General features: G+C 38.3%; 1 protein-coding gene across 1 annotated transcript; it reads right to left on the reverse strand.

Moving 5' to 3' along the window:
• Positions 1–4,430: 4,430 nt before the first annotated feature.
• On the reverse strand, positions 4,431–10,275 carry ccnp (cyclin P). The gene is made up of 9 exons (XM_028465567.1): positions 10,160–10,275; positions 8,893–9,012; positions 8,649–8,724; positions 7,247–7,419; positions 6,993–7,091; positions 6,081–6,236; positions 5,838–5,996; positions 5,589–5,767; positions 4,431–4,801 (listed from the first exon to the last, which is right to left on the reverse strand). The coding sequence occupies exons 1-9, from the start codon at positions 10,211–10,213 to the stop codon at positions 4,633–4,635; spliced, it is 1,185 nt and encodes a 394-aa protein (XP_028321368.1). The 5' UTR covers positions 10,214–10,275; the 3' UTR covers positions 4,431–4,632.
• Between the last annotated feature and the right edge of the window lie 4,529 nt (positions 10,276–14,804).

Genomic DNA, 14,804 nt, shown 5'->3' on the forward strand with positions numbered 1-14,804 from the left:
AAAAGCAGTATGTGGACTGATATGCAGACGCGGGGCAGTGAAGAGGTGACTGTGGAAATGGAAACTCATCGGTTGAAACTGATCAGGATTTGCGGAAATATATGGAAACCTTTAACAGGACTATAGCAATCCGCCTACCTTTTGGAGCAGCCGTGAACTGAATCTCCATCTGAAATTTGCACTCTCGTGATACAGCAATGTAACGTCACGTGAAATCAACCTATTCCCTCAATTGAAAGGATGTTTGGGGATGATGACATAATTTATCTTGCCATAGAGCAAAACTGTGAGAACTTTCCTTGAAGAAAGACACATAGGGTCAATGTCATCAAAACAAAATACTCCATGTTCAAGGCGGATCGTAATCCCATCCATTTACACGGGTTGGTAAATGGCCGACCTTTGGATGTTTGGCCCGATCCAAGTACTTTTAGAAAACCGATTGGAGAAGCAGTATTAAAGCTGGAACCGTGCCTCGCTTCCACACTTCTTCTCCCATTGATCCAGGTTACCCCTGGTAGCGGAAAACACTGAACTTCCAGGGGCTCTAGCGGGCCCATTTTGGACTCTAGCACGTATTTGGACTCAGGGGAATAAAATCTGTCCGCTGATACCACATTCTTGACAAAATTAGCAATTTTTTGCGGACAGAGAATTGTGCGTTTAAGCTCTCGTGGGTGCAATTTGGACCCAAAAACCAAGCACATATTCAGACTTGTAGGAACCAGACCTTTCTGCTTACACCACATTTTGCCAAATCCAACGACTTAAAAAAAAAAAAAAAACATTGGGAGAAGCAGTATCAAAGTTGGAGCCCTGCCTTGCTTCCACACTCCTATTTACCAAGGTTTCCACTGGCAGAGGAAAGTGCAGCACTGGAACGAAGCCTAGTTCCATGACCCTCAACACAGTGAAATTTCCAGAATGCATATCAGATGAAAAAGGAAGCGCCAATTGCACAATTGTCTGGCCCCAGTATCACGCAACAGTTTAATATTAACACACAGTCTTGCCTAACAAGGAAACCTAGTGCATCCGTGATAAAAGGCTTAAACCCAGAATTGGCACTCACCACCACCCTATTCTCCCATGCAATTGCACACAACATGGCAGGAGCTGGGAAAGGCACAGTTGTTATGCCTTAACCAAGGACATTGATCTTTCCAATGACCCTCGGCTCAACAAAAATTACAGGAGTTAGAACGCCCTGGCCGCACAGAGGCTTGACTTTTTTGGGGGCCAACCATCTTTGAAAACCTTATACGCATAAAACCTCTATTACCTGTGCTCGTATGTAAGCAAAACATCATTGGCATATTCGAATGCATTAAACATGTATTCACCTTTTCCACGGCACACCAGATGTGAAAAAGAACAGTTAAGTTGTGCACAAACTCCACGTTTGTTTATCCGATTTCCCCCATTGTCTAAACCTTTAACTGTTTGCCTCTGGAACCAATTCAATTGTTTTTAGGATACCTGATTTAACCATTTCACAAGTTAAACCCTCCTGCACGCCTATTTTCTCCGGGCACTTTGACTTCCCTCCACAATCCAACATGACTGTTTGGTTGTTTGATTGGAGTCTCTAGATCGAATGGGACTTGTCTTTTGCCCTGCCATGGACTTGCGCACTGTCCAGGGTTTACCAACCCCCCCACCCCACACCTGAAGTAAGATGGAGATGGGGACCAGCAGAACCCTGCAACCCTGAAAAGCAGAAAGCGAGTCAGAGAATAGATGGATGGATATATCATTATAGGCAATATTATAGTTTTCTATATCTCAATAATAGAAATCCCAATATGTCTTGAATCTCGATATAATGCCCAGGCCTACCTATGAGACTGACTAAATGAATTCAGACCTATTTCTCATATTTCACTTATCGCTTCCTCTTCATTGCCTCAATTGTTGTGTGATTAGCTGCCACTCAATCTAGGAATGTACATCATTCCTCCAGTTTTTTTTTCTGTGTTTAATCACACACATAAATCATCTTAAGTTATTTTTGTGTGTGTGTCAAGGTCAAAAAAGAAAAACTACGAGAAAAAGAAGAAGACTGGGGAGGAGATAAGAAGCTGACCTTAGTCTTTAAAGCTGATTATTGGCCGTTAAATCTCCTTTCTGAGAACATCTACACTGACTGTTGCACTGAGCCCAGCCCCAAGGCTACACGGTGACCAATTGAATTATAACACAAGCTCAGCCCTGCATATGCCTCAGTACTGTGTAGCAGCTAACTGTGCGAGGACTTCCAGTTAAAAGTTTCCTCGGGATCATAAACTGGTTTGGGTTCTGCAACAAACCAAAGCGGATTTTTCTCATCCAATGAAGCTTTCTATGCTCTGCAGTGATCATTTCACAGAGGATTGTTTCCAAGCTATTCCAGGAGTGAAGCGGAGTTTCAGCACAGACACATCGACCAAGAAGGGTCATGAAAGCACACGCTATTCCAACCATCTTCATCCACCATGACACAGCAGATCTGAGGCAGTCAGCTGCTGTCAGCGAGCTTCAGCGCAACACAATGATACAGGATGGTGATAAGACGATTTGTTTTCGTTTCAGGCTAGCACTGTTTCGGTTGCCTTGAAGTCTTTGGTCTCTTAGCAGTAAATCCAAAAATATGGCCCCAAACCAACAGCCAAGCAGCTTCTCCAAGATCGATTAAATTCCACCTAAACGCTCCAAAGTAGCCTCCTGCTTACTTTTGAGTTTGATCATCGTATGAGTCTGAGTGTTGATTGCTCTGCCCCATCCTTCAGAAATGACTGGCAGCCTTTCCAAAACAGCTGTCAACGTAACACTTTGCGGTAAATCAGAAAAATGCCAGCTCTAATCAACAGCATCCCTACTACCATAAATCCAATCATGTAGATGTCCTCCATGGAAAGCATGGACAGACACAGGACCTTTCACCTGTCCCAGGAACCCATCATGTATCCGGCCGCAAACGTTCCTTCCGGACATGCAGGCTCACCCCAGCCCGGTCTTTTAGTTGAAAAAATTTGGTCGATAATATTAAAGCAGAACTAAGTTACACTTAGCGCTCCCCCTAAAGGTCCCCTTTGGTTACGTTACTGTCGTAAACACTCCGCACCCCCAACCCTACCCCACAGCTACATGCGCACCTTTGCACTCCCAAGACGATAGCAACCGATCACTGAAAAATCCTAATACAACAGTGACACTCAGGGTGCTTTCACGCAGTCTGGTGGACTCTGTGCGGTTCAGGTGGTGAACCTGACCATGTGAACAGTGTGAGGAAGAGAGACAAGTAAAATAAATGATGTGGGAGTAATACGGATCGGAGTGTGGAAATATGTGTGATGTGTTTGCTGACAAAGCGACTCTGAAAATGAATGGATGTTTGTGTGTGCTGCCTGATGGAGTGTGTGAATGCTGTGTGCCGCTGCTGAACTGTCGCTGCATGGAGATGCTCCGTTCCTCGGACAAAGGTCTTCTGTGTTTTTTTTTCTGGCTCCACCATGATACAAGTTAGATAAAAGTTAATTTGTAGACAACCTTGTGCAGCCAGGAGGCTGGTCATAATCTAGCATTAGTTTGTATTGGGCTGCTGTAAAGCAGTACGTCTTGCCACCGGGTCGGAGGCAGGGAAAGTTGCAAGTGGGGTTTTCTGGCCAGAGACAGCAGGGGGTGATGAATGACCCCCCAATCACCCCATAAACACTTGTATTACCTTCACAGGGCCTATGAGCAGGATTTATTGAAGTGAAAAAGGTACTTAGTTATGCTTTAATGCTCTTTAAAGATATACCAGTACCTCAGTATGTTTAAATGTCGAAAAAAATGTTAAATTTACTCATTATTGGTGAGATATTGAGCCCAATGAAGAGCTCTTTGTTAATTCCATGAACAGTTATTTGGTTGGTTTGATGTGGTTTTCTTAAACAATCCGAAGGGTTTCAGTGGTTAACCATCTGTTATTCAGTTGCACAAGAGTTCTCTAAACATAGAACATTTTGCTTATTTGCATTTATGTGGAACTTTAATTACTTTCCATATTTAATGTATATACTTTTGTAATGTCACTCAAGTAATAAAGATGAAAACTTTGACCAGCTCAGTTAAAAACAAGTACAGACTTAAGTATCAGCTGTGTACAGGAACATTAATTCCCACAACAAAAATATAATTTAAGATATCAGAACCAAGAGAAATTATAAACTGGGGGGGGGGGTACTTCAGGTTTAGATATTTAATTAACCTGTTTACACCATCACAACCTGTAGTCACATTCTTGCTAGGTTTTAAGGTAACTGCACATAAATGGCTAGATTATTATCTGCAGCAGACACTTTATTTTTTTCCCATTAAAATTTTCTTTAAATCCATAAATCACTCACATTCTCCACATTTTACAAAACAGTGACATTAATACAATTGGAAAATTCTAAATCAGCTGCATAATACAATCATAAAACAAATATACCATTAAGATTAATAAATCAGTACAATAGTTAATTAATGTTGGCATTAAAGAGATCATTCTTCCCCCCTCCCCAATACTCATTTACTCTTTATAATCCATGATACTCGCTTGGTGAAAGATTTCAACCACAGAGATCTACACGTCAGTTTCTTTATGTGCTTCATATTAGAATTAGGTCACGTGCACCCACCCGGCTGACTGGAAACATTGTTCAGGCCTGGGTGGCTGCTGACGTGCATGGTCTCTGGAGAGGAAAATTTAACATAGGTCGCATTGGTTTCTTTGGCGTGGGCCTTGACTGCAGCGCTGGCTAGGATCTGCATGATCTTTAGCAAAGCACTCTCACTGCAAGAAAACACAACATACGTCATTCACGTTAGATTGGCATAGTTTAGCATTCCTTGGGAGGAGCCAGTGGATTAAGTAATTAGCGTTAATTTTGTTGACTAAAAATGTGTTAGTTTCCTTCACCTTTTTTTGAGGCAATAACTAGATTGAGAAAAGTACATGTTAAAAAACTAAACTACATAATAATCATATGCAAAGTGTACAGCCCCCCCCCCCCGTGGTCAGCAGTTCTCATTAGTTTTCCCAAGTTAATTTGAAAAAAAGCTATTCTTAATATATAAATATTAAGTGCCATAAAACATGAATTTATTTGTTGTTTTAAAAATACAAGTTATTTTTGGTGCTCATCTGTTGCTCAATTCTTCACAATGTAATAGTGAAACAACACTGCGCTCAGCAGATCATGTATGGTACTGAAGCAAAAAACAGAAGGCCTCAGCCTGATTTCATCATTAATTTACAACATTAAACTATGCAAATATTTGTAGTCAACATTATTAATTCTGTTGCTTATTTTTGCATCATTGTATATTCCCACACCGACAAGAATCCCGCTTACAATCAAGATGAATTGTTACTTTTCCAATGAATCTTTAAATTAAAAAACACTAACAATTATATAATTAGTAACACCTTTTGATAAATAAAATGTTATTCAGCCCTGATGACTAAAACTAAGTTGCATTTCAGTCAAAATACTGATTAAAATTAAATAAAAATGAACACTGGTAATTAAATGGCATATGATACATAATATGTGGACAGCAAAAACATCACTGCACACCTTCCAACATGAATACTGGATGCTAGGCACCACGCCGCCTCCCCTTCTGGTGTTTGAGGCTCCTGAAGCACTTGTCGGGCTAAGCAGAGGGCAGCTCCAGCCAGCTGAACAGGTGGGAACACCACACAGTTGTCCTCCAACAGAGACAACTCCAGCAGGTAGCGGGCCATCCATACCACCTGATAGAGAGAACAAATTAAAAGACCTCAGGTGGGTTGTCTTTGTTAAAAGAGCACACTGTAGATGTACCATAGCACTGCAGCGAGCAATGGTGGCAAAGAGGAGGAGGAAGTGCAGGGGAGGGCAGTACGAGAGCTCAAACTTCAGCCCATACAGCACTTTGCGCTCCATTCGCAGCAGCTGATGCTTAGTGTACGTGTAGTCCATCAAAAAGCAAAGTCCTGACACCTGACAAAAGGTGAGGAAAATGTTGATCATAGGCGTGTAGGTATGCTACGCTCAACCAGTGACTGTAGGTTAACATCACCGTACATCAGGGAGAATAGACTCCTCCTTCTTGGCTGCAAGGAAAAGGCAAACCATGCCAAGAAGCTGCAGGTTGGCTGTGGTCACCTTGGTCAGGCGCAGGGAGCGATTAAGGAGATGAATTGCCAGATATAAGGTCTCCTCTTGGAAATTCATTATCTCCTTAGATAGTCATTGAAGAAAAAAAAAAAAAAAACAAAAAAAAACAATTGGCCCAAAGCAGGAGAAGAGGTAACAATTTTCCTTACTCAGTTTGTAGGGGTGGGTATTGCCATGAATCTGAAGATATGCAATTTGCATGTCACAATAGGATATATCCCGATACTAAATACAATATATATCATGATATAAATAATTAGAAATTTCACCTTTACAAAATGGTATAAAATACAATTTTTTTTTTTAACTTGTGAGAAAGTAAATAGCAATTTAGTGTAAATAAAGTACTAATAAAAAAAACAAGTGGTATATTTATCAAACTGTCAAATTACATTTTAACTTTTGCATCAACAGATTCTGATAAGTTCTTAAATTTAAAAAAAGAAAATAACCACATACATTTTTCAAAGTGCCCAGTATGTTTTATGAAAAAAAAAAAAAAGTGCAATTAACTTCTGAGCTAAACTGTCTAGAGGAGTGAGGTAGTTTAACAAGGTCTGATGTGGTTCACTGACACCTAGTGACCGGGCGTTTACGTGCTAGGCAGAAGTTAGTTTTTTAATTTTTTTTAGATCGATACGATAATCACAGTGAAATATCGCAATATATCAAATTGATTTTTTTTCTAGTTTGTCAAGCCTCACCTACAGTTTGCACAACAAATTGTGTCTTAGATACAGAGTTTACAAAAATCAAATGACTAATACAGAATTTATAGGAAAACATCCTTAAATAATGAATTATAACTTGGCAACTCACATGAACTTGAATGATCCAGTCCACAAGAATAGCTCGAGTGACATCAGTAAAATGCCGTGGGAAGTCAGCGCTGGCAAAAGAGTAACGCGTTTGACTCTTCTGTAAGACAAACCCAAGCAAAAGCCACACACCAATGACTGAACTTGTGTTAGACTCAATGTTGTCCTGAAATGTCTTTTATAAGAAAATTAAAGGGGAAAAAAAAAAAAAAAAAAAAGCACATTTTAGCCTTAGGGCTGATCATGATCCCTCACCATCATGTCCAAAAACACCTCCCAAGCATATGTACGGTCCCATATGAGACCCAATTTCTCAAGTGCCATCTCTACTTCATGCCGCAACAGGCTGGGAACCAGTGCATGTAGGCTGTGGAGGGCCTGCAGGCCATGAGGATAAAGAAGAGCATGTTCCTCCTCACACCCATTCACTGCAATGAAAAGGAAAGACATAATTTAAAAAAATTTAAACAGCAAGTTTACTGTAGTTTCCATCAGCAGATGTAGCATCACCCCTAGCTTTGGGAGGGGGTGGGGAAGGAATAGGGAATGACCGTTGTCTGTCATTCAGGTCTTTGCAGGATTCTTCCTACATCTCTTCACCATAACCATAATTACAGAGCATTGATACTGGAATAAGTTGACCCTGACTATTTTATTGCAATGAAACATTTTTTTTCATCTGACAATTACAACATAAACTAAAATACAAAAAAATCTGCTATGATTTTTGCTTGACGGGCAAAAATGTCTTTAACCTTCCGTTGTCCATTATTATTTTTGTTTGTCATTTATGTTGGGTTGTTTTTTCTTAAATCATAAAGTAGGCAATGCGCTCTCTCCGAGTACCAGTGTTGAGGGGTAAAAGCATGAAGCCCCTCCCACACAGAGAGAGAAGAAAAAAAAAAAAGCATTTTACATAGATGTAATGAAACAATAGCACAGACGTGGGCAACTGGCGGCCCAGGGGCCACAATGCGGCCCTCACTTAAATTTTGCGCAGCCCCTCAAAGACAAATCCTTCAAAAATTGTAATTCCACGAAAATGGAAATAACTCCAAAAACACAAAACAGCAAAGTTCACAGAATGACAGACAAAAATACACGAAGCAACAAAAACACAAAAAAAAAAAGACTTCCAATAAACAAAACAAAAACCTGAACTCAAAAAACACAGACATATACAAAATAACAACACGCTAGACTAAAATACACAATGTCAGCAGAAATTCCCAAAATGACAGGTAAATACAAAAAATGACTAAAAACTCAAACTACACAAAAAGAGACAAAAAACCCTTTGTAGTTTCCTGTGTTAATGCTCAGATTGGTCTTTATCCTTAATATTAGCATGAATGTTGATAATATGGCCCTCAGATTAGACAAAAACATATTTATGGCCCCGCTGTGATAACAGTTGCCAATCCATGCAATAGCGATTACTCTGAAATTGCGCAAATTAGTTAGCTCTTTTTTTATTTGATAAAACTACTGTTATAGGCTCTTTAAAATAAATATTTTGTTTTCTATGAAATACATTTTTTGGGTGGGATCCTGTTGGCAGGCTGGGGGTGTCCGTTGGGGGCACCCTGCCAAATAAACTGTAGGGGAAACACTGAGCTAAATGATATACGTAATATAATGATATTGTAGACTGTACCTATTACTCCACTAGGCCTACTGTCTGGATGAAATCCCATAATAAAGTTGTTGCTGGTTTGCGAGTGCTTCTTCTCCTGCAAGCAGACAAAGCAGAAAAGCGAGAAAGCTAAACATAAGCAGAGACTCCACACCCTGTATTCTACTGACCACACCCTGTATTCTACTGACCACTCAGATTTAATAAACAAAGTGATATGAAAAGCCAGAGGTTAATGTTGTAAAGGATGGAACTAAAGACAAACCCATTCATGCTGTGACTCCACCTGGACCAAAGCCATCCTGGACTCGTCTGCTCCTAACGGCTGCCAGCAGTCAAAACGCCCACATGCCCAGGCTTTGAAGGGGAGGAGCCTCGCATCCACCTGGATCAGAGACAGCAGAGCACGTGTGCTCAATACAATTTATTTTAATGGTAACATCTGAGGATTGGGAACTTCCCGATCCAACTTTTTCACTTCAGATACAGATATTGGAGCCCTGCATATTGGCCCATTCCACTTAGGCAATATCAGCGTGAACCGCATACACTCTTTATTGCTTATTTTGCAGTGCGGAATGTTAGGACTTCATTAAGTAAGATTACTCATTAACAGAAAAGGAACAAGAATAAATGAGTTGCATCACTTTTAGCCACACAAATAATAATAATAATAAAATGTAATTAACTCAAACCCATTGAAAAGTGACATCAATAAATCCAGTAACAAATATATATAATTTATGTGCAAAATAAGCAGAAGATTAACATGAACAAAAATATTCTACAATTGAAGAGTAAATAAATTAATAGAACTTGATAACCAATAAAGACAAATTGTACTTTTGAAGAGCTAAAAATATAATTGTAAACTACACTAAAAAGACAATTGTATTGGGTGTGAATTCCAGGAAGAGTAGCAATGGCTCTCACCAAAGCTAATGGAGATCTAAAAAAAAAAAAAAAAAGGAAACAAAAATAAAATAATGCACTTCAGTTGTTATTTTTTTTTTTTTTTACTGTCAATATTTATTTCTGTCAGCTGCTGATAGAAGGGCTGGAGCACAGTCTGGAACAAACTGCTTGTATTTCAGTGCTTTTATCTGAGATTTTGGCCATAGGCCAATATATTTAGATTTGATTCATTTATTTTTTTATCGATGGACTTATTTCCAGTGTCAATAATAGAATGGGACCTTTTATTTAAAGCTGAAACCCTCTCATTCACAGTTATCTTTGACATCTATTGATCTCATGCATGGGAGTCAGACTTATCAATACCCAATCAGTTCCTCTCTGACACCTGTGCTCCTTACAGGTGAACACAATTACATGTAATATAACCAGAGGTGAAAGTAATGGATTACAAGTCCTCATGTTACTGTAATTGAGTTGCTTTTATAGGTACTTGAGTACATTTTACCTGTACATTTAAAAAGTAGTCAAGACATTTGTTAAACTTGTCCACCAAACCATTACAGTAATGTATTATATATATGGTCGGTGTAGCACTTCCCTGGTATGAAGCTTACCTTCATGTCTAAGTCCAGCAGAGCCTTGGATTCGCAGAACCCGGTCCTGGCCATGGTCACAGCCGGAGACAGGCGTCCTGGCGCAGGGCAACTGCAGCTACTTAGTGTCGGTGGAGGCCCAGCAGACCCAGCAGTGGAGCCGCTATAAGGGCCACAGGTGGACCTGATTAGAGCCTGAGCACGGGCCGGTCACACATCCGGTCCACGAGGACGTTCAGTTTAAACGCTGGTAGCACATCTATAATGACGTCACAGAGGTGTTTCTTCAATAACGCTCATCTTATTTTTACATTAAATGTGTGGTTTTGTACAATATCATCAAATTATTAGATTATCATCAGTCTGTTATATCAATGTTTTATTGTCCCTTTCTCTTATTTCTGAGCACCCCCTTTGTCTGACAACAACATTTTGCTTAGAAAACTATTTAAAAACAACTATAGAGAAAAATGATGGAATGAACGAGTGATAACACACATTTAAATACATTAATTTTGTAATTAAGTGGAAAGAAACAGTATTTAGTGCAGTGGTTCCTAACCTTTTCTGGATCGTGACCTCATTTTGATCTGGCGACCCCTAAAACTTTTTATTTATTTTATTTTTTAGAATTAGTTTTGTTTAAGCTCAGTTTTTATTTTATTATATATTTTTTAACTGAATTTTAGTTTAACTACATTTACATTTCACAAAGTGAAAGTATAGAAATACAGTTGATTAAAGAATAAAAAAAATCATTCAAAAATGTATTTTAGTTTTTCCGATATTTCAGGCGACCCCACATGGGGTCCCGACCACATGGGTAAAAAATACTGATTTAGTGGCTCCTGAATAGATTTAATAGACCAAAACTGACTCTTTATGTGTTCATTTCTTAGCAAAGCAAAGTCTTGTAAATTAAAAAAAAATATATATATATATATTTAATGTATTTGAAATTAATTAAATTATACAAATCTTAATATTTGAAACATTGAAACTATATGTAAGGATTTAGCTATTAAAAAATAAGTGTACAATAATTGATAAGGTCATCATTTTATAATCTTATTTTCAAATATATAAAAATCTGAAAAATCCCTTGTTTCAGAATATTTTTTAAAATATAGACAAAACAAAATCACAAGTAGGATAATAAACATATTGATTACAAGTTGCCCAATGTCTTTCTGTACTTTTTATTACACATTTCACATTTATTTATTTTTTTCTTCTTTTTTTTACATTACTAATTACACAAAGTGTAATTCAATACTAATAGTTTTGGCTTTACACAGACCCATAGTATCTTGGCATTTACATAAACAAGTGGAGCTATAGTGAAGCAAAAAATTAACAGTGGTTCTTTACTCTCTTCATTGATTTCATCCCATAGTCTCACCAGATATATGTGAATAAATCATTTTAAAAAGGCAAAATGTCTTATTTCTTTAGATCATCTATTCTACCAAACAGCAGCAAACAGAAAATACAAAGATGTTTGCTATTTAATGGGCAACATAATCATATTCAATGCTTGTCCTACACATAATGGTATAAAGATAAGGGAAATATTCTGGCTTTCTAAAGGTAAAATAATATATACGTATTCTCTAGATGCAAATATGTTACCATAACAGAATATTCCACAAATGATCTTACTTTTTGTCGATAATTTACGAGTAGGCGTACCCCTCAACAGCACAACTTACAAAGATTTTGAAGAACAATGAAAATGAATACAGAAAAAAAACAAATGTAACTAATTTGACTCCCTTAAAGTGTAAGTGAGGGTAGGACTTTAAAAGCTTTTTCCTACTTCTTTTCAGAAACAGAATTTATTTATTAATATTATTATAATATAATATTATTACAAAAAAAATAAATCTGAAATGAATCAATAAATACAATTTAGGAATAGTCTTTTAAAAAGGAGGAAAAGTAACATTTCCCTTAATCAGCAGTCAATCACATAAAGCTCGATCACCATCATCTTAACATGGTTCTATACAAATATTTTAAGATTAAATTTATAAAAGAGCTTTTCATGAATCTATTTTTCTGAAAAATGTGAAGTCTGAACTGTCCTTTTCTCACGGTTCTGTTTTTAAATGAGAAGAAATTTTGCAGAATACATGATAATAATAATGGCTTGGATTTATAAAGCACGTACAGAAACCATTATTCATTCTCACCAGTCACATTAGTCACACCAGTGGTGGTAAGCTACAATGTAGCCACAGCTGCCCTGGGGCATACTGACAGAAGCGTGGCTACCATTTCACGCCTACGCCCCCTCTGACCACCACCAACATTCATTCACAATTCATACAAGGCAATGTGGGTAAAGTGCCTTGCCCAAGAACACAACGACAAGGACTCGTGTAGAAAGATAGAGCCAGATTCAAACTCCCAAACCTTCAGTTATTGTTACGATCCACTCCACCACTGAGCCACGGTCACATGAATGCATTGCATGCAGGTGTGTGATGACACAAAAAATACACACACACTATTTAATTTTGTAAAAAGTTTACTGGAACATTATAGTTGCAAATGTTATCAGCTACTATAGAGTAGCAGGTATCGCCCAATGCATTGGTCTTGCAAAGAGGGTTGGAAATGTCAACCAGGACAAAATCCTCCCATTTAAGATTGCTTTTTGTTCCCCCCCCCCCATCGCCTTCTGAGCCTGAACTAACAGCAACAAGCAAAGCTAGGAGATAAATAATATTGTTACACCAGGACCAGGTGCCACATTCCTGACTGTTGATCACATTCAAATACACAGAGAAGCAAAAAGGTGCAACAAGATTAAAGCTGCAAATCAAATACTACAAAGCCACAAGCATCCCCTTCTACAAATGCTGCATTCATCATCAAGCTTTTTTTTTTTTGGTATGTACACAATAATGATGAGGCACTTATTTTTATTGTGCCTGTGTATGCCTACAGGAAAGGTCAGGGGCTTTAATTTGCATGTTTAGTAATGAAGCATTGCCTAAAAAAAGCATGTCCAGCAGCAGCAAGGTTCAGTGTATGGCTTTACAACCCAATATTTAAAAAGTTCAGCAGCAGCAGCAGCACCTCCGTGTGGCCGTGATTGCAATGAAGGCAAAACCACAGTGAAGTCCATCAGTGCATTGGTTCTGATGTTGTCATCCTGCCTTTTTTTTAATTTTTTTTTTTAAAGCAGGACGCTATAGGCTAGAAATATGACTACTGTGCCTGAGTGCTGGAGATGTGAGCTGGAAACAAAAAAAAAAAAAAGCAATGGAATCACATTATTATTTGCAGGAATCAGAGCCACATCAGGCACACGTCTGCAGAAGATGTGTGTCCACAACACCTCACTATGTCCATCTCACACACAAGGTAAACAAAAAACGGAATGAGGATACCTCACAGAATGCTGGCAGATCAGACATGTTTAAAGTCTATTGGAATCATTAGTCTTTGGATTCAAACTGAAATAGAAATGCAAGGTTTGATTTTGGTTCAAATAAAATTAAAATCAAAGCCGAGAGGCTGAAATGTCTTCTTTTAACAATAGTTTTTTTTTCTATATATGCACTCTGTGGGTAAGCTCTCATAAAAAAAAAATAAAAAAAACTTAAATTTCAGGTTGTTTAAAGAAAAACTTAATTTTATATATATCTTATACGTTCAGTTAAAAAAAAGAAGAAAAAAAAAGATCCTTTAAGCTTTGATAAATAAATGGGGGGGGGGGGGGGGGGGGGGGTGGCGTAGGAAAGAATGGAATAAAGCAAACAATAACATACAAAATGATTTTCATGGTCTTTTTAGTGAAGCTCAGAGAGCAAACCCAACATCTCTTCCATTCCAGCACCACAGAAGGTAGAACATGCTTGAGTTCATGCATTTTAGCGCACAGTCTCAATCATGTGTCCTCCTCATCGTCACTATTATCATGATACAGCTAAACATTGGTGGTGAACGCGCTCGCACAACTTTCTGCTCTTCTGTTGGGACGGTAAAACCTGCAGGCAGTGGCTCTGTACACAGCTACAAAGATTTTTATGTGCTCAAAAAAAAAAAAAATCTAAACTAAAACAGCATTTAGGAAATCACCAAGGAAAGGAGGAAGAATGTGAACCAACACACATGGAATCATATCAAGTGTTACACGAGCGAGTCGATTTTTCTTTTTTGGCCTCTTGTTCTTTAAAAATGAGAACATTTGAAAGCTTTCTCTTTAAAAAAAGAAAAAAAAAAAAAAAAATCACACTGAAATCACAAAACAGAAAAAAAGAGCAACAAAAGAAATAGTAAAAAAAGAAAAAAAAGGATAACTTTTTCAGAAAGTGCCTAAAAGACAAACTAATGGTGCGTTCACACCAAACGCATTTTGGGCATCAAAATCATGCCTCGCGCGTGTAGTTGAATACAAATGCTTGTCACCAACGTCGAAGATGGTCGGGAAGCGCGTCGAGGGGAAGGGCTTCTTTGTTGCCGGTGGCGTTTATACAATGGATGATATTATGGCGATCAGTTACATCATAATTCACCCAGTGACTGTGAAGTGGTGGGGAACATTGTGTGGAAAAGGCGGTGTTTCCGGTTGGATGTATTTTGGTGTGCACTGTGATGTTAAAGGGCTATAGAGAAGTTTGGTTGGATGGAGAATAAAGTTTGGAGCTCCTTG

The sequence above is a fragment of the Gouania willdenowi genome, chromosome 13, assembly GCF_900634775.1.
Source record: "Gouania willdenowi chromosome 13, fGouWil2.1, whole genome shotgun sequence".
NCBI lineage: Eukaryota > Metazoa > Chordata > Actinopteri > Blenniiformes > Gobiesocidae > Gouania > Gouania willdenowi.

Coding starts and splice junctions, on each gene's coding strand:
- ccnp (XM_028465567.1), bottom strand. CDS start 10,213: ATGGCCAGGACCGGGTTCTGCGAATCCAAGGCTCTGCTGGACTTAGAC. Junction 8,725..8,892: donor TGGAGTCACAGCATGAATGG/GTTTGTCTTTAG, acceptor GTCTGCTTGCAG/GAGAAGAAGCACTCGCAAAC. Junction 7,420..8,648: donor TAGGCCTAGTGGAGTAATAG/GTACAGTCTACA, acceptor TTTTCATTGCAG/TGAATGGGTGTGAGGAGGAA.